Genomic DNA, 25,000 nt, shown 5'->3' on the forward strand with positions numbered 1-25,000 from the left:
CACACTGCTCATTTGACTCAAAAACGACACCACTGCCTATTAAAACTGGACTGATGTGAGCCTGATTTTTTTCCCAGTTTGTCTCGTGTTTATACTTTTTGTTGTGTTGTTTGTATTTTATTACATTGTTGTTATTGTATCATAAGATTGGCCCTAAAGACCTATATGCAGAAAATGAATGAATGCTGATATTTCTGTATGTGTGTATCATATACAAAATCAGGGAATATGTTCTTAAATTCAAAAGAGACCAAATATATTTTTTTCCTTTTCTTTACTTATTTTGCTCAAAACATTTCATGTAATGAAAAAGAATAATTGTTTGTGTTGCTATTTTTACATTGTCTTATATCTTTGTATTCAAACATTGTTCAAAAATAAGTTTGTTGAAAAAAATAAGGTTTTGTTCTGAATATAATCATGATCAACAAATTAAAGTTACAATCATAAAATCATTCAATGATCTTGTCAAAAATGTAATTCAAGTATCAGTATTTGCAATACTGGCCCCATATTACTTGGTATCTGATTGATTAAAAAAACATTCTGTTGATACCAATAGAACCCAGAGCCTAAATCTCCATTATTTAAATAATTTACTTCATGAATATATAATCAAGCCTCATTATCAGGGTGCATCAATATTTAAGTGATAAGCAAGAGCTCCCTTTTTCCTCGTGTGAGAAAGCAGTGGATTCAACAGCTTTCTCACACACCTACAAAATATAGGAAAAAAAGATGAACAAACAAAAGTAATTGTACATTGACTATTGATCTGCTCCTTGCAGGAAAACATAAAAAATCAACATATTTTAATCCAAAATACTTCATTTTAGTTTAGTTTAGGACTACGTACTGTTGTGTCGTTTGTGATGTGCTGATGATTAGCCAGCAGTTGACACCAGTGGTGTGTTTATGGAGTGGCCTGGGGTGGCAGGTCCCACCCCTAGAATCCAATAGGCCTTCCCACTTAGAGGCGGAACACTTTGAAGCATGTAGCGTCGTAAAACAGCGGCAAGTATTCTGTCCGCACATATCCTGCGGATGGCGGTAGTGTGCTTAATCTAGTGATGTGACGAAACGTGCGGAGGCTTCAAGGCGTGTGTCGAGTTATGAGGGGGCGTTTCCGCAAAGCGCAGTTCAAAACTTGCAGAACAGCGGAAATGATGACATGATGAAATGATGCCTTGCCATACCACATGACCACTTCCGGACGTGGTCCAGATTTAGTGAGACGATTCAATATAAACTGCCAAAGCTCCATTGAACAAGAGGCTTTTGAGAGTTGGGGTCTGTTTGGAATCTGGATAAAGAATACAAATATATTTTTTGAATGCCAATATAATTAAAGGAATAACGGACGCGTGATATTAAACTGGAGAGCAAACTTAAACCAAGCCGTTTACCGCACCGCGAGCAGTAGAACACAACCTAACATGTATATACATATATAGAAATAAAAATACAAAAATAAATAAATAAATATATATATATATATATATATATATAAATATATATATATATATATATATATATATATATATATATATATATATATATATATATATATATATATATATATATACACTACCGTTCAAAAGTTTGGGGTCACCCAAACAATTTTGTGGAATAGCCTTAATTTCTAAGAACAAGAATAGATTGTCGAGTTTCAGATGAAAGTTCTCTTTTTCTGGCCATTTTGAGCGTTTAATTGACCCCACAAATGTGATGCTCCAGAAACTCAATCTGCTCAAAGGAAGGTCAGTTTTGTAGCTTCTGTAACAAGCTAAACTGTTTTCAGATGTGTGAACATGATTGCACAAGGGTTTTCTAATCATCAATTAGCCTTCTGAACCAATGAGCAAACACATTGTACCATTAGAACACTGGAGTGATAGTTGCTGGAAATGGGCCTCTATACACCTATGTAGATATTGCACCAAAGACCAGACATATGCAGCTAGAATAGTCATTTACCACATTAGCAATGTATAGAACGGTAGTGTATATATATATATATATATATATATATATATATATATATATATATATATATACGTTAGGTCAGGAAAAACTCAGAGGTTATTTCATCCCTACACTTTCGCAGGTTTCTCTACTCTTCAGGATAAAATCCCCTGAAGAGCAGAGAAACCTGCGAAACAGGCTTGTAGGGATGAAATGAGTGCTCTATCCCGGCATTGAGCACTGTATAACGAATAAACCACATAAACCTCGACTGTATATATATATATATATATATATATATATATATATATATATATATATATATATATATATATATATATATATATATATATATATATATATATATATATATATATATAAATTTATTTATTTATACATATATTTTAAATTTTTCACACATCATCAATAATCTGGTAGCGCAATGGCCTACGCATCGACCTTGTAATTTCTATTTTTTAAACAGTCACGTGAAATCAACAGTAATAAATAAAAAATTGTTTAACATACAAAAATGAACTTCATCTCCCGTTCTGTACATCATTGTCCAAGTTACATTATAGAGTAATCTTCCTCTTTAAGCACATAAGCCATTTTCCCAAAGAGACAGAAAAACATACAACAAAACCTGCCGTATCATATAATAACTGCCATGTTGGCAAAATACAAATCTCAATGTAGTATTTATTATTATTTAATGTCTTACAAGAGGATTCACTCTATACTTGGTGATGGTAAGCAGCTGTAGTAGCTCTAGCTGCCTCTGGGGTGGACTGACTGTTTTATGGGTGCCACCCCTGCAATACGAAGTGACCCAGTCCTGCCACCCATGAAAACAAAGTCTGGACACGCCACTTGATGGCGCTTCTAGTGAGTGGAGCCACAGAGTCTACAACGTATCTTGCGGTTCCAAAGGTAAAATGTCTCCATATGTTTTCTCTTTCTTGCAGATGTAGATGACATAATGTAATGATGTGCGTAACAACACAGTAGGGATGTAACAATATAGGAATTTCATATTACTTTTTAAACATCACTAAAAAAAATAGACACACTGTTAGAAAATGCACTATTTTGCATGTCTTGTGGTTGTTATACTTCACTGAATAAAGTGTTTTAGTCTTAGTGTTGTATCTGTCTTAATAGCTAAATTGTTATTGTTGTACTATAAATATTGTTTGGCACAGTCGCACTTTAAGATTTATTTGAATGAAAACTGCGTAACAAATAAAATGTATTCTAATGATGTATCACTTCTAGCGGGCGTTGTGCCTGTCCTACTCTGAACAGCGGTCCTCGAACACACCATAAAAAAAAAATGTCTCTTTTCCTCTGAAGAAAGATTGATCATCATAATGCCGTTCTAAGAGAGCACAGCTTGTAGGTTCAATGTACACAATTAAATATCTTAGTTGCTCAGACAGTAATGTGTTTATATAAATGTAGGTTGTTTCTTAGTAGGGAACACGATAATGTTGTCATGTTAGCATGACTTGGCACTGGTGGTCCGCAGTGAATTTTTTTAGAGTGCAATTATCAATCTCAGTTTTTATATCATCTTAGTTTAAAAAGGTAATACTAACAGTAGGGAGTTTTCCCGCAGTCATCAGTTTTACAGTTTATCGTTTCATCCCTACAAAATAGTTTCCTGGTGAAAAATCCATAAAACCCTGTCTTGGTTATTGTGTATGGTTTGAGTTTATTACGAACATGCATACAATTACAACATGATACATTACAATTTCCAGTTTCTCTTTTCGACATGTTCAAAAGGAGTAGGAAGAAGCAGAGCTTATTTAATCCTACGCCTTTTCCATTACATAACAATTGCTAACACTTTTGTCGACTTTCTGTTCTAAATTGTTTTTTACAATATACTCCATAAATATTATTTAAAAATTACTAAATAAATAATAATTACTGAAGTAAGTTGTATTTCACATGGTAAGATAGATAAGATCATCAATATGTTCAGAATGTTTATCATGGTTCTTCTTCTATGTACTTTGTAAACACTTTCTGAGTTTTAAGATCCAGTTTCTTAAATTGGATCATATTAGTACATTGTTTGATTTCTTTACCTAATCCATTCCATAATTTAATTGCACATACTGATATACTTTTACTATACTGACTTTTTATTGTTTTGTTTTTAATGTATGTTTTATTGTTTTGTTTTTTAATGTATTGTATTCTGTTTTTATATGTTTAAATGGATCTTAAGGTCTGCAATAAAGATTGATGATGATGATACTAAATGTTTTCAGTTTTGCATTTGTAGTTGTAGTATTTAGTCGTTGTAGTTCTGATTTGATCCCCGTCGTGATTGACCTCGGCCCCTCTCCTGCATGCTACTGTGACTGGATAGATTCCTTACTTGTCCCAGTTGCTTAAAGACAAAATTATATATGATTGGATTTCGTCTCTGTCAAATATTGTGTCTCGTTTTTATTCGTTGATTAAATTGTCAATTAATTTTGTCATAGCTTTCATCAACGTGTAATTGTTGTGATTCGTTAACATCCTATTTTAGTCAGGGGGAAATAGGTGGTAGACTATAACTAAGACAAATATTTTTAGTCAACAAAATTAATACTGGGTTGGACCTACGATGTCATGATTGTAAAGGGAATTAAGGCGAGCTACACCAGTTTTGCACTTACTATCAATTGTACACGCAGACTTAACGGATCACACGCGAAACAGCTTTTTACAGGTTGCTCACACTATATATCACTTGTTATTTGGATTTGAATAGATCAGGCCCAAGGTAAACAACTCCACTGCATCTTGTATAATTTGATTATTCATCTGATCATTTGAACTCCTGAGCCAAAATGTTTAGGTCAACAATTGCAAAGGCAAACAATTAAGCCCACATGAGGGGCTGACAACATACAAATGTACCAAAGCCCTGTTCTCACCCCTGAACTGTGCGTGTTCGAACATTATAGCTTGGAATATTTGAGATTTGACACTTGAAAGCTGTTCAGTCATATCCTTACTATGGTTTTACTGAACAGACTATTGTCGATCGCCCCCTTTTCACCATTATAACTTGATTAATCACAAGTTAACTACAAAAAGGTTGCCATAAATCACCAACCAACCAACCATTTCAGACATTGGACCCGTGGCTGACATGCTTTATGCTGTGTGGTTAGTTTTTCTTCACTTACAGTATGTCAAACTTACTTACATACATTTTGATTGTGAGGTTATCTGTACAAAAAAAAATGTGGCGTACCAATATAGCACATGGAACTTTAAAAAAAAAAAAAAAAAGAGTTATAGGCTTGTAACATACCTGTAAACAGCCCTCTTGTCAGATTCAAGCTGGGCCTGGGGGTCAAGGGTCACACTGACAGAAGCATTTCCTCCTGTGGAGGCTGCTGGGATGTGGACCTGAGGGGTCTTGTTGTTCTGCTGAGTTGTGCCCGTCATCTGGGGATCAGAAGATGGGGAAAAAAATGATGCCATCTAACATAAACATAACAATATTATTTTGTTCTGTGCGTGTGAATAAAAGAGGCCGTTGTTTACATGGACCAGGAAGCCTAAGCACTGCAAAGAACCACTTTAAATGGAGCGTCTTGATTCAGGGCCCTATTCTCTCATTTGTGCTTAAGTTTTTTTTTTTTACTAGCTTAAAGTTATGCACGTTTCTTTTTTCGTATTCTCCCATCCAGCCCACAGGTTCAGGTGTGTAAGTCATGAATGAAAGCTGGTTCCTTACTAATAAAGCAGACTTTTCTGTGATGTTTTTTTTTCTTGGTTGTGTGAAAATTGTGGAACATGGCGTTTTACTAATGCTTGTGAATGTCCATGAAAATGATAACCCTTGAAATTTGAAAAGGCCATTTCAGTCCAGGCCGCACTGCATGTTCTATGCGGGTCAACATGTTGCTGTAGTGTGTGTATGCAAGCTAGAACAGCTACAACATCCGGGCTGTATGTGAATAACAATCTGTGGATTAAACTTTCTTTCACCTAATATTATAACCACCCTAAAGTTATTATAGCAGAGTCTTGCATTGGCAGCTGTGTGTGTGTGTATCTGTGTGTGTGTACGTATTTGTGTTTCTGTGTGAGTTGACAGCTGAAAATGAACGGTCAAAAAATCTATCAAATTCAATCAATGTTTACTTATATAGCCCTAAATTATGAATGTCTCAAAGGGCTGCACAAGCCACAACAACATCCTCGGCTCAGATCCCCCCAGTTAATTGATCAAATGTTTCAATTATTTTACTTGCTACATTCTTGGCTTTCTGTTCTTGTATACAAGAAGGGCATGAGCAGACTCTTTTTCCTGAGGAAGCTTAGGTCCTTTAATGTGTGCAGCAAGCTGTTGGGGATCTTTTTTCAGTCTGTTGCGGCCAGTGCCTTGTACTTTGCAGTGGTTTGTTGGGGGAGCAGCACCAGCAAAAGGGACTTAAACTGGATTAGCAAACTGATCCGGAAAGCCGGCCAAACTATCGGCACGCAGTTGGAGGCGTTTGTGTCAGTGAGGGACAGGATCATATTAGTACATTGAAGTCATTTTCATGGCTAATCCTGCCCACCCACTCCACCAGACAATTGAGGGACAGCGGAGCTCATACTCCAACAGGCTCCTTCAGCTTCGTTCCCACAGTGTTTGATTCAAGAACTCCTTCATTCTGCACTCTATGTTAGCTACCTCTCTTTGTTTATAATGTATATTTTCTGCTGGATCTACTCTCTATTTTATGCTGCCCTTTTTTTGCTGCAGCTGTTACATATACTGTAATATTGTACATGGTAATTGGGATTTGTTATATAATGTTTATATCGTATAAAATTATCATATAATATAATAATATAATATATCAGTATATATTATATACTGTATATATAATATGTAAATATTAGGGCTGTGAATCTTTGGGTGTCCCACGATTCCATGCAATATCGATTCTTGGGGTCACGATTCGATTCAAAATCAATTTTTTTTTTCAATTCAACACGATTCTTGATTCAAAAACGATTTTTTTCCCGATTCAAAAGGATTCTCTATTCATTCAATACATAGGATTTCAGCAGGATCTACCCCAGTCTGCTGATATGCAAGCAGAGTAGTAGATTTTTGTAAAAAGCTTTTATAATTGTAAAGGACAATGTTTTATCAACTGATTGCAATAATGGAAGTTTGTTTTAACTATTAAAAGAACCACAAATATGACTTATTTTATCTTTGTGAAAATATTGGACACAGTGTGTTGTCAAGCTTATGAGATGCGATGCAAGTGTAAGCCACTGTGACACTATTGTTTTTTTTATAAATGTCTAATGATAATGTCAATGAGGGATTTTTAATCACTGCTATGTTGAAATTGTAACTAATATTGATACTGTTGTTGATAATATTCATTTTTGTTTCACTACTTTTGGTTTGTTCTGTGTCGTGTTTGTGTCTCCTCTCAATTGCTCTGTTTATTGCAGGTCTGAGTGTTGCTGGGTCGGGTTTGGTTTTGGAATTGGATTGCATTGTTATGGTATTGCTGTGTATTGTTTTGTTGGATTGATTAATTTAAAACAAACAAAAAAAAAAATTAAAATTAAAATGAAAAATCAATTTAAAAAAAATCAATTTAAAAAAAAATGAGAATCGATTCTGAATCACACAACGTGAGAATCGCGATTCGAATTCGAATCGATTTTTTCCCACACCCCTAGTAAATATTATATATGTTATATTTTATATTGCTACTATGGCACATTTTTAGTCTAGCTACTGAACTGAGCTCCTGTGTGGAACAATTTCCCTTGTGGATCAATAAAGTCTGTCTAAGTCTAAGTCTAAGTCTAATAAAGCTATTGTTGATGATTATCTTTCTTTCTTTCGATTATTCCAAATTCCAAAATGTGATGAATCTAATTTGAAAGAAAATGGGCTGTATTTGGGCTTGCTGTTGGGTAAGCAGCAGCAAGTGTCATGTTGGCATCTGTTGATGTGACGTGCAATTAGCTAGAGGCAGACGTGGATAAATGCATTTTTTTCCCTGAACATAGCGTGCATGTTACATAAAAATTTAAATTTCAATGTGTGAAATATAGTGCCGGTACTTGCAGTTTGAGGACGCTACCTTTGAATTTTTCTGGCTTCGTCGCAATTATCGCGTTTTGAATGTGCAAAGAGACTCAAGAAAGGTGGGGAATATAGTTGCACTTAACATGTTTTTCAAACACCTTACAACTTTTGTCTGTTAGAACCTTATAGTCCTGTCAGTAGAGTATTTCTAAGTTAAAGGTGTCATATGTAATAATTTCATGTCAAGTCATCATTAAATGTCCCAGATATGTAAAAAGGCATTAATAAATCATGTTCTTTTCAAATACTTTTATAACTGATAACAGTAGTTCAGCCAGGATATGCTCATTTCAAAATTAGATTTAAAGCCCCGAAATCTTGCTGTTTTCATTTTGATGCCACGCCCTCTACCCTTTGCCCAATTAGAAAGTCAGTGGGTGTGTCACATCCAGGTTGCCAGTTACACACCGCCACCTTCGTCTGGCTACTGCCACTGGTAAAGTTACTAAAGATGTCAGACCTTAGTAAAATTAAAAGGCCTCGTTACGATTCTCAACTTATTCGTGACAAAGCCAGGAACAAAAGGAGGATTTGTATTGAAGATGCCTTTGAAAGATGGAGATGATTGAAGGCGGAGAAGATTTTTTCATGTGACGCCAAACTTGCTAATTTCCTCCTTGATAGGTAAGTAAGGCGTTTAGGTTTTTTTATCACTTGTAATAAATGAAAATGGACATTTAGTGTGTAAACTATATTATCCAATACAGTCTATAACCTTGTCTAACAAAGCTAGTATATTCGTGCAACGAATGCTTAGGAGTGAAGCTCTAGCACGCTTAGCATGCTAGCCCGGTCAATGACACATCGACATATAGGCTAACGTGAAAAGATATGCCCGTTAGCCTGTATGTATGTTGATGTGTCATCCAACTGACAGGGCAAAATATATTTTGGACAAATAAAACCTACGTGGATATGGGTAGTGTCAGTGCCTATTTCGTTCTCAATATGCTGATACGCTGAGGAAATGTGTTCCAACATTAGCACGGCTAATTGCGGTTTCTGGTACTGTATGTGCATCAAACACATATGGGGTGCTATTTGCTTGGCACAATATAATGCATTACATGTCATGATTTTCTACTTTGTGTAATGACATGGTAGTAGGCTATATGATTTATGCGTAACATAGTTTTTGAGTAACGTGGGTTGGCTCATAGAATTGCACTCTGCACTGAAAGATGGTGATGTGCGTACATGGAAAAGAATGCAGTGCGTCAGGTTGGATGCAACATGAATTTATGCTGAACAAAATGTGGCGGTAATTTTAGTGTTGGCCTTGCCTTGCCTTAAAAATAGGCCCACGCGGTCAAACTAGACATTTTAGCAGGGTAATGCCAACAATCTGTCCCGACTCCCGACGAAAATATTGCTGCGTAACTTTACAAATACATTTGGCTAATCGACATCAATAAAATGTGGCATAATTACTTAGTAAACCAAGAAGCATAAACAAGAGAAACCTACAGCGTAGGACTCGTCGATTGCCATTTGAAGTTCCTTGGAGTAAGATTGGCAACTTCAGTCATGGAGAGTGGGAGGGACTACAGAATATTGACCGTGATTGCAGTACCATTTCTGGCCACATTATTACACATGGCACCTTTAAAGGCCTACTGAAACCCACTACTACCGACCACGCAGTCTGATAGTTTATATATCAATGATGAAATCTTAACATTATAACACATGGCAATACGGCCGGGTTAACTTATAAAGTGACATTTTAAATTTGCCGCTAAACTTCCGGTTCGAAACGCCTCTGAGGATGACGTATGCGCGTGACGTAGACCGGCGAACACGGGTATGCCTTCCACATTGAAGCCAATACGAAAAAGCTCTGTTTTCATTTCATAATTCCACAGTATTCTGGACATCTGTGTTCGTGAATCTGTTTCAATCATGTTCATTGCATTATGGAGAAGGAAGCTGAGCAAGCAAAGAAGAAAGTTGTCGGTGCGAAATGGACGTATTTTTCGAACGTAGTCAGCCACAACAGTACACAGCCGGCGCTTCTTTGTTTACATTCCCGAAAGATGCAGTCAAGATGGAAGAACTCGGATAACAGAGACTCTAACCAGGAGGACTTTTGACTTTGATACACAGACGCCTGTAGAGAACTGGGACAACACAGACTCTTACCAGGATTACTTTGATTTGGATGACAAAGACGCAGACGTGCTACTGTGAGTATGCAGCTTTGGCTTCTAAACATTTGATCGCTTGACCGTATGTGCGCAACTTTTTTTTGCGTATGTACGTAACTTTTTAAAAATATATAAGCTTTATGAACCTTGGGTTAGGTGAACGGTCTTTTGGGCTGAGTGATTGTGTGTGTTGATCAGGTGTTTGAATTGTATTGGCGTGTTCTATGGAGCTAGGAGCTAGCATAAGAGCTAGGAGCTAGCATAACAAACACGCAGGTGTTTTTATGCAGGATTAATTTGTGGCATATTAAATATAAGCCTGGTTGTGTTGTGGCTAATAGAGTAAATATATGTCTTGTGTTTATTTACTGTTGTAGTCATTCCCAGCTGAATATCAGGTACCGTGAGTATGCAGCCTTGGCTGCTAAACATTTGACAGCTTGACCGTATGTGCGCGTCACGTACGTAACTTTTTAAAAATATATAAGCTTTATGAACCTTGGGTTAGGTGAACGGTCTTTTGGGCTGAGTGATTGTGTGTGTTGATCAGGTGTTTGAATTGTATTGGCGTGTTCTATGGAGCTAGGAGCTAGCAGAGGAGCTAGGAGCTAGCGTAACAAACACGCAGGTGTTTTTATGCAGGATTAATTTGTGGCATATTAAATATAAGCCTGGTTGTGTTGTGGCTAATAGAGTATATATATGTCTTGTGTTTATTTACTGTTGTAGTCATTGCCAGCTGAATATCAGGTCACCCCCGGCTCTCACAGCATCTTCCCTATCTGAATAGCTTCAACTCCCCACTAGTCCTTCACTTGCACTTTACTCATCCACAAATCTTTCATCCTCGCTCAAATTAATGGGGAAATTGTCGCTTTCTCGGTCCGAATCTCTCTCACTTCATGCGGCCATCATTGTAAACAATAGGGAACTTTGCGTATATGTTCAATTGACTACGTCACGCTACTTCCGGTAGGGGCAAGCCTTTTTTTTTATCAGATACCAAAAGTTGCAATCTTTATCGTCGTTGTTCTATACTAAATCCTTTCAGCAAAAATATGGCAATATCGCGAAATGATCAAGTATGACACATAGAATAGATCTGCTATCCCCATTTAAATAAAACAATTCATTTCAGTAGGCCTTTAAACAATATAAAAACAATGTATTAATCGCAAGTTAACCATAAAAATAGTGTGATTTAAAAATGTAAGCGACTGATATCCTCGGTTCTTTAATTTTCAGTAAAGTATTTTAATAACCACTTCCTTATAGCAATCACGTGCAACATGTATTTCATACTGGTAATCGAGTGAGAATCAACAAGGAAATCATTTTGCATAACAAGGCTGCGGCTTTATTCTATTTCATTACCCAGCACCCCACCCCCCCTTCCTGTGACAGGGGTGGGGCGGGGGAAAGCTTCAAATCTTAATCCCAGTGCCAAACGGGAAATAAATTAGCTTCTTCACACTTAACTAGCTCTCATTTGCATTTTCCGAGCATGCACATTGCATTTCTCCCCTTGCACTAATCCTCTGGGTGAAAGCAGACAGCGGTGGAGGATGGTAAGGATGAATCTGCTCTCCTCCTCTCCATGGGGTTTACTGCAGTCTGGGGCAAAGGCTAGATCCAACTATAGTCAAGGTTCATTCATTAACACTGACCTGTTGGCAGCGCAAATCACAGGCTTGTACATGGTGTTTGATTCTGTAAGAACCTTTGACTTGATCAATTAACACCATTTTTTAGCAAACTTTTCACATTTTATTTCTTTATTTGAGTGTGCGCCATTTATAAGGCAAATAATCATATTTGTTAAGATGAACTTGAGTCCTTATCGGCTATCAGTCTGATGTCAGCAAAAATTATATCGACTTGCATCGAAAATCGACGATAAAAGCAGTTTTGCATCGTGTTTACTTGTGCAAAGCTGGACAGCCAGGTAACATCAAAATGTCCTCCAATAAGCACACAAGGTTGTCTGTTGTTGTACCGTATTTTCCGGACTATAAGGCGCACTTATAATCCTTTTTTTTCCTCAAAACTTGACAGTGCGCCTTTTAACCCGGTGCGCCTAATGTAAGGAATATGTTTGGTTGAGCAGTCAAACATAAGCGATAAGTACAGGCTGCATCGTTTGATGTGCTTCAACATACGAGTATTATTATGGTGTGTGTATTATTTTATATTATATTATCTGGCGTTTTCTTTCACAATATTATGCAAAAGCAACTTTTTTTACCTTCTGGTACCTGCTGATCTGTATTTGGGATCTGCATAAATCCTGAAAAATTGCGCGAGTCAGCCTTTGTAGTCCGTGTCGACGCTGTAGTCGATAAGCTTCTTCATGTTATGAGGCATTCATCCTCCGCTGTGCCCATTTCTAATATAATAAAAGCGCTAAAACATAACAGTTTACATCATTCACCCAAGGAACTTTAATTATTAGAGTTCAGGTCGAACAGTTTTTCAAGGGACACATTTCGGTTGTTGTTGTTTCCGGATGTGAAGATGCTGCTCCGTTACCGATTTAAGTAAAGTCTGAATGTCATTAAAACAGTTAGCTCCATCTTTTGACACTTCTTCCACTCCCATCCTTGGACGCTACACCGCTACAACAAAGATGACGGGGAGAAGACGCTGCCGAAGGTGAGCCACGTAAATAAGACCGCCCACAAAACGGTGCATCCGGAAGCGACTGTCAGAACGTGTCTTGAAGATGATCTGTAAAACATAATCTATGCAACATTTTGACCAAAGAACCACCATTACATGTTATGTAGACCACAAGGAAGTGTCTTCCATTTAGAAAAAAAAAATAATAATATGACTCCTTTATAAAAATAGACCATTCATCGGCAGTGCGCCTTATAATCCGGTGTGCCTTATGGTACGGAAAATATGGTATTTTAATCAAGTCTAGGGAAGTGCCGATCCAGTCGCAGTGGAACGATCTTCGTGAAAAAGCATGTGATCGGCCATTGTCGATTTATGTCTTTTAAAGCCGATCACAAACACCAATCCCATTTTATAGGGCTGGACGATTATGGCAAAAATAACAATCACAAGTATTTTGGTTGACATTCTAATTACGATTAATTACACAATAATTAATTAATTTGAAAACATACAGTAAGTATTTACTGTACCTCCAAAACTCACCTTTAAATATAGTTAAAAAATGGGTACAGAACGGGCAGAGGAACAACAGAGCAAGTCTTCATACTGCGAAACATAATTGAACAGGTTAACGAGTGGCAAGCAACACTATTCATGAACTTCGTAGATTTCGAAAAGGCTTTCGACTCCGTCCACCACAAAAGCCTGTGGAGGATTATGGAGAAATACGAAATTCCAGAGAAGATTTGTGAGAATGGTGAAAACATTTTACGAAGACTTCCAGTGCGCAGTAGAAGACCAAGGAGAAACATGCGAGTGGTTCAACATTAAAACCGGTGTCAAACAAGGATGTAATATGTCCGGATTCCTGTTCTTGATTGTGATGGATTGGATAATGCGAAGAACAGTTAAAGAGGGAGAGAATGGAATTTGCTGGAAGCTAACATCAAAACTCGACGACATGGACTTTGCAGATGACGTAGCTTTACTGTCCTCCACATAACAGCACATGCAGTGTAAAACAACATGGATGGACGAAAAAGACGGGCGTGTAGGACTCAGGATCGATACACAAAAGACTAAGATAATGAAGATCTTTGCAAGAAACCAGGAAAAATCAAAATCAATGGACAAGATGTCGAAGAGGTAGATCAGTTTACCTACTTGGGAGCCACAGTTTGTAAAGGGGGAGGCGGCATGAAGGACTTGAAGAATAGACTGTCGAAAGCGAGAGGCGCATTCATCAGACCTGGAAAGACCTGGGGCTCCAACAGCATCACAAGAAGAACACAACTAAAACTGTACAAGACACTAGTGGTACCAGTATTGCTATACTAGAAAATGAACAGAGGAGATAACAGGGCGGTTGACGTATTCCATAACAAATGCCTACAAAGAACACTCAGAATCTGCTGGCAAGATCACATCAGTACTGAAGAACTGCTGGAAAGAGCGAATATGAAGCCACTCAGTGAGGATGTAAAGCTACGAAGATGAAAGATGATTGGACACATACTACGGCAGGACCACAACAACAATTGCAGCATAGCCATGACCTGGGCGCCAGAGGGGAAAAGAAGAAAGGGAAGACCAAAGACCATCTGGAGACGTACCGTTGAGAAAGAAAGGAAAGAGGCAGGGTGCAACTCATGGTCGGAGGCGAGGACTGCAGCAGCCGATCGTGAGAAGTGGAGAAGCTCTGTAAGGGCCTTATGTGCCACGAGGTACGAAGTGGATAGGTAACAGGTAATAAATGGATATAAATTATTAACGAATAAACCAGAACAAGTAAAATAATAATAATAATAGTAATAACAATATATTGAAATAACAACAGCAATATAAATATTTATAAAATTAAAATTTTCAGTTAAAATGTTTAATTACGTTTTTTTTTACCTTTTAGACATATTTTACCACCACGTCTGCTTTTTGTGTCAAATAAAATGTAATAAAATGTTTGCTAACTAAATGCAAACATCCCTACATTTATTGGCGCAATACATTTTGACCAGTATTTTTAGGTCAAAGCAAAGCAATTATGTAAATGTGTCAATAAGTGCTTTATCTACATTATGCGTGTGCAAAGTACTTTTTTGTGAAGCTTTATTTTCTTAGCTTAGTTATGCCGGATGTGGCGCACCACGCTATTATTGTGAAGGGGGTACATTTGCTATGCTGCTGTTGTCAGCTTGACAAGGAAAAGGTGACACTCTTGAGGCTTTAATAAAAAGCCTCAAGCTGCGACCACTGTTTGCACATTGATTTTACATCGATGATGTCGTTCACAACAACACAAGCAGACGAGATGTGTTGTGGGTGTATGGATTGTTCTTGTTAGCTTTAGCTTTGTAGTTTAGTCGCTGTTTCAAGTGGCCATATCCACATTGTTTAGTTCAGCAGGGGGCGGTTGAGTGTTTCGGGGATGAATGAGCAGTACCGGACACATTATTTTACCAAACAAATGTTCCTTTTGACAACATTTCACACACATTTATGTCACTTTCCCTGATATTCTACGTTTAACAGCAGATTCCATATTATTGGCCAATTATGTGACTCTGTTGGCGGTTACGTAAACTGCGGAAGTCATATACCTTACTTTTTTTGTTGAGTTTAGGGATTATTGATTAGGCATACCAGCGTTGTGACAAATTCAAAGTAACAACTATGGTGACATCCCAAGTAGACATGCTCTTTTTTTTTTCACTCATTCGCTCCTCATCTGTTTCACCGTCACAAGCTCTGGAACTTGCATGCACGTTGCGCAGCCCATTATTTTTATTTTTTTTCGATAGTTATATTTTCATAATCATGAGAAGCCGTAATCAAAATCGAAATCAAAATTTGATTAATTGTCCAGCCCTACCATCTTGTTGACGCAATTTTTTTTAGACCCCAGGCCGGGAGCACATTATGTGTCCCCATACACAGTGTGGAGGCACTCCCCCTATGTTAATAATATTCACCTCCATTACGGCAAATAAACTGCATTTTCTAGGAGCAGGCATGCTAATATTTAAGCTAGCCGCAAAGATAGCTTAGAACAACACCAAGAAATAAGTGATTAGTACATTTTAAGAAGTTTGAAAGTAACCGTGTTGCAGGAGAAAGTAAGCAGATATTAACAGGAAATCACCAAGTAGACTACCGGTAATAAGAGTCTAAAGAGAGGATAATATAACAACAACTCTTGGTGTGTCAGTATTGTCACAGTCAGCACACGATATATAAGAGGAGGGCAGATCGACCCTTAAACTGGTGGTGGTTTTTTTAATAATCTAATTTGTTTCATATTATTATGATAAATCTCCATAGGAAAATGTTTTTGCAATATGCATTTTCTTACAACTAGATCATGCCAGACCCACCATCACAACACTGCAGCGCCTCTCAGAGCGTTCCTTCAGCGTGTTAAAAGTAGGTTCTGTTGTCTAGATTGCACTTCAATATAGCCCAGAAAAGTTGGTACATATATTTGTGTGCTAAATCTCAACAAGACGATGATACGTAGCAGGTTAGCTGTAAATGTGGAGGGCAATGAGTGTCTCCATGGTGACAGTCGGTATACACACAAAATCCTCATTTAAATAAGGTGGTCTGCACCACTTGTACACTTGTTAGGAATTGTACACGCAGTCATAGCAGATCACCACTAATAGTAGAAACAATTTTCTAGTTTGCACACACTACAGTATAGTATTTAGCGCTTGTTGTTTGGACCTTAGTAGATCACGCCCAAAGTCTCCAAGGCATAAGGGAATAAGGGTAGTCAACAACTACACTTCCACTCAAAAATAAAATAACCCTGGAATTCCACTGGATGCAGAACGGCAGCGGATCGGCACCCGCATGGGGGCATACTCTTTCGGGGGTTTTTTTCAATTCAATGTGTCTAGTTTCCACTGGTGACTTTCCGCATTCATGTTCTAAATTAACGCAGAGTTTTTATATTTGCCAGTCACTGCAACACACTCGTTCATTTTAGCTAAAATCTGCTTGTGTTGGACATTAATCCAACACAAACACAAAATAAATGATCCAGTTAACTTTCAAAATAAAATAGTCTGTTTTCAATGTGGATCGTATTTTACACATTTTAACGTCCTAATGGACCTGAAGTCAACGTGTCAAAGGTTTTCAGACGTATTTTCACCACATTGACACAAATTAATGAAGACGTGCTAATTCTCGAGGTCCAAAATTAACAAATCATATGCAGGCATATCCTCGACAGCTATATGGGGATATGGGGGCCTGTGTCAAATACAAGCTGATACGGAAGCCAGAAAAGGTGGTTGGAGTGTGTGTGTGTCTGTGTGTGTGTGTGTGTGTGTGTGTGTGTGTGTGTGTGTGTGTGTGTGTGTGTGTGTGTGTGTGTGTGTGTGTGTGTGTGTGTGTGTGTGTGTGTGTGTGTGTGCAACAGAATAAACTGTTAGTGGTTTGTTTCACTTCAACTCCCCTTATGACATGATTACGCGCAGGTTTGCGAGATCTCGTAAAAGTATGTGTTTTTTCGTTGCACAACGGAGCCGCCACAGAATGGTGGTAGGGTTCAGCTATCGTTCTGCATCCGGTGGAAATCCAGGGTAAGTTAATTCTACACTAATAGGTTAATAATGAATAGATTAATGTTTTTTAGATTTACCTTTTTTTTTAAATCAAATTTTCTAACATTCCACACTAAAAAATAATATTGTTGTCATGATCTGGTAGCTCTGCTGCTGCCTATCTTCTTTTTGTTGCAGTGCCTGGTTTTTGGGTCACGGTGCAAAGCCACCTGCACGCACAACCGATACTCATTTCCTTCTGACTACTTATACTCTCCAGTCCATTTCCTTTGCACCAGTAGATTCCTTATGGCTCACCCTTCCAATAGTGTACATCTCCTCTGCTTTGGCTCCACTCACGCTTATCTGTTCCGGCGTTTCTGTGTAGTGTTAACTGTTTCCTCTCCACACCTTCTGAGTGTGATTTCTGTTTTTCCACACAAATGTGCATCCTTAGTTATTTTTCGTCACTTCTTTTACATTGCGCTTTTTGTTATTATTGTTATTTATGCTCTGCGTTAGGTTTGTACTCCAGCTAAGGCAATCATTACTATCGTACCGGCGATTACTCAAGGCTTCATTATCAGTATCGTATTGGAAATGAAAAAGCTGTATTGGGACACCCTTAGGCACAATGGTCACCAATAACCTCCAAAACAGGTACTCAAACCTTACAATGAGCAAAATAAGTTATTGGTAATGATTAAAACCCTGGGCTATTTTGTTAGGAAAATCATATGTAGAACAAGTTTTCTACACATACAAGGTCTATATGGATATCAAAGTAAAAAGGCAACTTTCTAGCTTTTTTGAGAGAAAATGCAGCTCTTTAAGTGTCAAGCATATATGCAAAAATGTTTAATGAGTGTTTGGCACCCCAATCTGGTGCTAAGTTTGTTGCAAAATGCCACATACTGGTCTTGACTGGTCACTTGTTTTTTTTAATTTGCCACAATTAGGGGCTTGTGGTTTGAGTTGTCTTCTGTCTTCCTAAAAACTTTTAGCTAACATTTTTTTAGTTTCTTGCACATGTTTTTATTGATACTGAGCAATTACCACAGCATGCGACATCTCATAATATTTAATATCTGTCAGCCTCCATGTATAGTGACTTTGTATATATTGTTTGTATTGACAATTTACAGTTTTAAGGTCAGTTCTGACTGACCTGTTGGCTCTCCTGGTACGTTGGTGGAGGAACACTCTGGGTGGCCATCATTGTCACTGCAGGTGCTGGGGACGCATGTTGCATCATGGGATTGTGTCACATTGAGACTGAGAAAAATAGAAGATAGAAAAGACACAGGTATCAAGAATAATTGACTACAAATGCTATTTCAACAGCAGCCACCCGCAGCCATTTTCCAGTCCCTTTTTTGATGAATGTATTAACCCAAACACAAACCATGTACCACCTTTAAACATTCCCCGGCAGACCTACTTGATAATGGTTTAAAGCACAAAAAATTTAAATACTTTACTATAGTACAAAACCCAAAACCAGTGAAGTTGGCACGTTGTGTAAATCGTAAATAAAAACAGAATACAATGATTTGCAAATCCTTTTCAACCTATATTCAATTGAATAGACTGCAAAGACAAGATACTTAATGTTTGAACTGGTAAACTTTGTTATTTTTTGCAAATATTAGCTAATTTATAATTTGATGCCTGCAAAAAGGCTGGCACAAGTGGCAAAAAAGACTGAAAAAGTTGAGGAATGCTCATCAAACATTTGGAACATCCCACAGGTGAACAGGCTAATTGGGAACAGGTGGGTGCCATGATTGGGTAAGAAAGCAGCTTCCATGAAATGTTTAGGGTCACCACTTTGTGAACAAATGCGTGAGCAAATTGTCGAAGAGTTTAAGAACAACATTTTTCAACAAGTTATTGCAAGGAATTTAGGGATTTCACCATCTATGGTCCATAATGTCATCAAAAGGTTTAGAGAATCTGGAGAAATCACTGCATGTAAGCGGCAAGGCAGAAAACCAATATTGAATTCCCGTGACTTTCGATCCCTCCGACAGTACTGCATCAAAAACCGACATCAGTGTGTAAAGGATATCACCACATGGGCTCCGGAACACTTTAGAAAACCACTGTCAGTAACTACAGTTCGTCACTACATCTGTAAGTGCAAGTTTAAACTCTACTATGCAAAGCCAAAGCCTTTTATCAACAACACCCAGAAACGCTGCTGGCTTCGCTGGGCCCGAGCTCATCTAAGATGGACTGATGCAAAGTGGAAAAGTGTTGTGTGGTCTGACGAGTCCACATTTCAAATTGTTTTTGGAAACTGTGGACATCGTGTCCTCCAGACCAAAGAGAAAAAGAACCATCCGGACTGTTAAGGGCGCAAAGTTCAAAAGCCAGCACCTGTGATGGTATGGGGGTGCATGGGTAACTTACACATCTGTGAAAGCGCCATTAATGCTGAAAGGTACATACAGGTTTTGGAGCAACATATGTTGTCATCCAAACAACGTCTTTTTCATGGACGCCCCTGCTTATTTCAGCAAGACAATCCTAAGGCCCATTATGCACGTGTGACAACAGCATGGCTTCGTAGTAAAAGAGTGCGGGTTCTAGACTGGCCTGCCTGTAGTCCAGACCTGTCTCCCATTGAAAATGTGTGGCGCTTTATGAAGCCTAAAATACCACAACGGAGACCCCGGACTGTGGAACAACTTAAGCTGTACATCAAGCAAGAATTGGAAAGAATTCCACCTGAGAAGCTTAAAAATTTGGTCTCCTCAGTTCCCAAATGTTAAATGAGTGTTGTTAAAAGGAAAGGCCATGTAACACAGTGGTAAAAATGCCTCTGTGCCAACTTTTTTGCATTGTGTTGCTGCCATTAAATTATAAGTTAATGATTATTTGCAAAAATTAATCAAGTTTCTCAGTATCATATCTTTGCAGTAAATATAGGTTGAAAAGGATTTGCAAATAATTGTATTCTGTTTTTATTTACGATTTACACAATGTGCCAACTTCACTGGTTTTTGGTTTTGTAAATACAGCTTCCTGTTTAAATAACAGATGGTCTCAAAGCAGAAGGTAGGCTAACATTTCATATTGCAGCATCTTTGTGGACTGCTGGGTCATAGATGAACTGTTACAAAGCCAATCAAAGAGGCTAATTAAGACTGTTGTTAGCCCATTAATTGCTATTGGCCAGGAACCCACAGGGCCAAGTGCTTTACCCTGTGGAACGCCTCTGTCACAGTCACCCCCACTGTAGGGGCTAATTGGTTCAATGGTACATTGCACACACATGCAAACACACAAACAGACTCCCTGCCATCGCCCCAACTTACTATAGGCAAGCACAGCAGGTGTCCCATCCTGCAGCTCAAGATAACCTATGTGCTAAAACTGCCTGAAAATTACCTTTTTCACCCAGAGGTGGAAAGATGTGATGAATGTAAGGGCGAGCCTTAATAGGCCTTCAATAATGACGATATAAGCGATGTGACTTAAAGTCATGTGCAATAATTAGACACCCCATGGGGTTAAAGAGAGCACGCCATGCCGTTTCGTGATCTTTTTCCACATGACTACAAAATATAATTTTCACATTATTTCCTCAAATGTTATGAGTGGGGTTGTAACAATAACAACATTTCAGGGGTAGAGCCGGACACCTGTAATTTTCCAATATTTTTAATACTTATTTGATACCATGAATGAAATAAAAAACTGAATCAATGTACTTTTAAATGCACTACTTTGTAGAAAATTGTTTAAAACGGTTCAGTATTTAATATGTCTGTGCGTCAACATCTTTTTGCACATGATTTAAATTGGAGTATTTACTCCTTTCTGAGCTGCCAGCTTATCGTGGTAGAGGAGTTTGCGTGTCCCAATGATCCTAGGAGCTATGTTGTCCGGGGGCTTCTATGCCCAAAACAAACAGGTCCTAGGTGAGGGATCAGACAAAGAGCAGCTCAAATACCTTTATGAAAAGTACAAATCGAGGACCTAGATTTCACTCGCCCGGATGCGGGTCACCGGGGCTCCCCTCTGTAGCCAGGCCCGGAGGTGGGGCACGATGGCGAGCGCCTGGTGGCCCGAAGAGGCAACGTGGTTCCCCCCTCCAATGGGCTCACCACCAATGTTCCCTCTAATTTTTCATGTGTGTGAGCAAACGCACAAACTCCCTGAGCATTCAGTGGAGCACATGTGAGCAACATCAGACTTGTGCACACTGTGGCCACACCAGCGTCACACCTGTCCCAAACCTGACATCATAACCATTTAAATGTTTTATTAAAATAATTTTCTGATATAAGAGATTTTGCCGGAGGGGTTAGTGCGTCTGCCTCACAATACGAAGGTCCTGGGTTCGATCCTGCTCTCGGGATCTTTCTGTGTGGAGTTTGCATGTTCTCCCCGTGACTGCGTGGGTTCCCTCCGGGTACTCCGGCGTCCTCCCACCTCCAAAGACATGCACCTGGGGATAGGTTGATTGGCAACACTAAATGGTCCCTAGTGTGTGAATGTGAGTGTGGTCTGTCTATCTGTGTTGGCCGTGTGATGAGGTGATGACTTGTCCAGGGTGTACCCCGCCTGCACCAACGCTCAAGTCCGAGTCCATGGTTCTCCCCCGGGAAAGGGTGGAGTGCCATCTCCAGGTTGGGGAGGAGTTCAAGTACCTAGGAGTCTTGTTCACAAGGGCTCTGGAACCAGGGGCTGGACTCTCTTCCACTTTGGCGTTGCAAGCAATGAAAGGCGACGGGCTGGGGTGGCAATCATTGTTGCCCCCCCGGCTCAAAGCCTACACGTTGGACTTTAACCCAGTAGACGAGAGGGTAGCCTCCCTCCGCCTTCGGGTGGGGGTACGGGTCCTGACTGTTGTTTGTGCTTACACACCAAACAGCAGCTCAGAGTACCCACTCTTTTTGGATTCCCTTGAAGGAGTACTGGAGAGTGCTCCCTCGGGTGATTTCTTTGTTCTGCTGGCGGACTTCAACACTCATGTTGGCAACGACAGTGAAACCTGGAGAGGCGTGATTGGGAAGAATGGCCGCCCGGATATGAACCCAAGTGGTGCTTTGTTATTGGACTTTTGTGCTCGTCACGGATTGTCCATAACGAACACAATGTTCAAACATAAGGGTGTCCATATGTGCACTTGGCACCAGGAAACCCTCGGCCGCAGTTCCATGATTGACTTTGTAGTTGTGTCATCGGATTTGCGGACTCGTGTTTTGGACACTCGGGTGAAGAGAGTGGCAGAGCTTTCTACCGATCACCACCTGGTGGTGCGCTGGCTCCGATGGTGGGGGAGGATGCCGGACAGACCTGGCAGGCCCAAACGCATTGTGAGGGTCTGCTGGGAACGTCTAGCATAGTCTCCTGTCAGAGAGAGTTTCAATTCCCACTTCCGGAAGAACTTTGAACATGTCACGAGGGAGGCACTGGATATTGAGTCCGAGTGGACCATGTTCCGTGCCTCCATTGTCGAGGCGGCTGATTGGAGCTGGAGCCGCAAGGTGGTTGGTGCCTATCGTGGCGGTAATCCTAGAACCTGCTGGTGGACACCAGCAGTGACGGATGCCGTCAAGCTGAAGAAACAGTCCTATCGGGTTCTTTTGGCTCATGGGACAGGCCAAGCGAAGTGCGGCTTCAGCGGTCGCAGAGGCAAAAACTCGGCCATGGGAGGAGTTTGGGGAAGCCATGGAAAACGACTTCTGGACGGCTTCGAAGCGATTCTAGACCACCATCCGCCACCTCGGGGGGGGAAGCAGTACACTGTCAACACTGTGTATGGTGTGCCTCTACTGCGGCTGTTGTGGATCGGTGGAGGGAATACTTCGAAGACCTCCTCAATCCCACCAGCACGTCTTCCTATGAGGAAGCAGTGCCTGGGGAATCTGTGGCGGGCTGTCCTATTTATGGGGCAGAGGTAGTTAAAAAGCTCCTCGGTGGCAAGGCCCCGGGGGAGGATGAGATCCGCCCGGAGTTCTTTAAGGCTCTGGATGTTGTGGGGCTGTCTTGGTTGACAAGACTCTGCAACATCGCCTGGACATCGGGGGCGGTACCTCTGGATTGGCAGACCGGGGTGGTGGTTCCTCTCTTTAAGGTCTATTCAGGTAAGGTCTATTCAGGTGTACTGGAGAGGAAGCTACGCCGGATAGTTGAACCTCGGATCCAGGAGGAACACTGTGGTTTTCGTCCAGGTCGTGGAACGGTAGACCAGCTCTATATTCTCGGCAGGGTCCTTGAGGGTGCATGGGAGTTTGCCCAACCAGTCTACATGTGCTTTGTGGACTTGGAGAAGGCATTTGACCGTGTCCCCCGGGAAGTCCTGTGGGGAGTGCTCAGAGAGTATGGGGTATCAGACTGTCTGATTGTGGCGGTCCGCTCCCTGTATGATCAGTGTCAGAGCTTGGTCCGCATTGCCGGCAGTAAGTCGGACCCGTTTCCAGTGAGGGTTGGACTCCGCCAAGGCTGCCCTTTGTCACCAATTCTGTTCATAACTTTTATGGATGTCACGACGGGCTTTTCGCAGCTTGCTGCGGGGTTCGTTCTCCCGAAATGCAGACGGACCACTCCGGACACGGCGTGCAGGTAAAAACATGATTTAATCTTGACTCAAAAAGTGAAAACAAAAAGGCGCACAAGGCGAAGGCACAACTTAGCGAAGGATACAAAACTAACACTTAGGCAGATCTATGGACATGAAACAAAAGCTCGCTAACTGTGGCATGAATAAACAAAACTTACTTGGCATAGCATGAAGCGAACATTCGCATGAAAACAAGCATGAACCTGTGGCATGAAACGAGCTTGAAACAATCAATACAGAGCATTGCATGAAACAAACAATGACGCCAGGCCGACTGACTGTCAAAAGCAAACTTAAATAATGCCTCTGATTAGTGCTCGGGAAGCAGGTGAGCGGCCGAACACTAATCAGAGACAGGTGAACATAATTAGCAACAGGTGCGTGAGTCCAAGACGTAAAACAGGTGACACTAATGGTTGTCAAGGTAACAAACAAACAAGGAAGTGCAACCAGGAACTACGGAGTCTTTAAACAGAAAATAACATAAAACATGATCCAAACCACAGATCACGACACAGGACAGAATTTCTAAGCGCAGTCAGGGCGTTAAGGGGATTCAGTTTGGTGGCTGCAGGTATAGGTCTCTGCTTTTTGCAGATGATGTGGTCCTGAGGGCTTCATCTGGCCAGGATCTTCAGCTCTCACTGGATCGGTTCGCAGCCGAGTGTGAAGCGACTGGGATGAGAATCAGCACCTCCAAGTCCGAGTCCATGGTTCTCGCCCGGGAAAGGGTGGAGTGCCATCTCCAGGTTGGGGAGGAGTTCAAGTACCTAGGAGTCTTGTTCACGAGTGAGGGAAGAGTGGATCGTGAGATCGACAGGCGGATCGTGCGGCGTCTTCAGTAATGCGGACGCTGTATCGATCCGTTGTGGTGAAGAAGGAGCTAAGCCGGAAGGCAAAGCTCTCAATTTACCGGTCGATCTACGTTCCCATCCTCACCTATGGTCATGACCTTTGGGTTATGACCGAAAAGACAAGATCACGGGTACAAGCGGCCGAAATGAGTTTC

The 25,000-nt window shown here is 40.1% G+C and overlaps 1 protein-coding gene across 1 annotated transcript in view; it reads right to left on the reverse strand.

The window, feature by feature from the left end:
- The window catches only part of LOC133649945 (uncharacterized), a 333,671-nt gene that overhangs the window by 128,294 nt on the left and 180,377 nt on the right, over positions 1 to 25,000 (reverse strand). Inside the window, exons 3-4 of the mRNA XM_062046662.1 lie at positions 18,583 to 18,689; positions 5,291 to 5,427 (exon numbers count right to left, since the gene is read on the reverse strand). Of these exons, the coding sequence (XP_061902646.1) occupies positions 5,291 to 5,427; positions 18,583 to 18,669 (224 nt within the window). The 5' untranslated portion in view covers positions 18,670 to 18,689. The remainder of the gene's footprint in view (positions 1 to 5,290; positions 5,428 to 18,582; positions 18,690 to 25,000) is intronic.

The sequence above is a fragment of the Entelurus aequoreus genome, linkage group LG05 (assembly GCF_033978785.1).
Source record: "Entelurus aequoreus isolate RoL-2023_Sb linkage group LG05, RoL_Eaeq_v1.1, whole genome shotgun sequence".
Lineage (NCBI taxonomy): Eukaryota > Metazoa > Chordata > Actinopteri > Syngnathiformes > Syngnathidae > Entelurus > Entelurus aequoreus.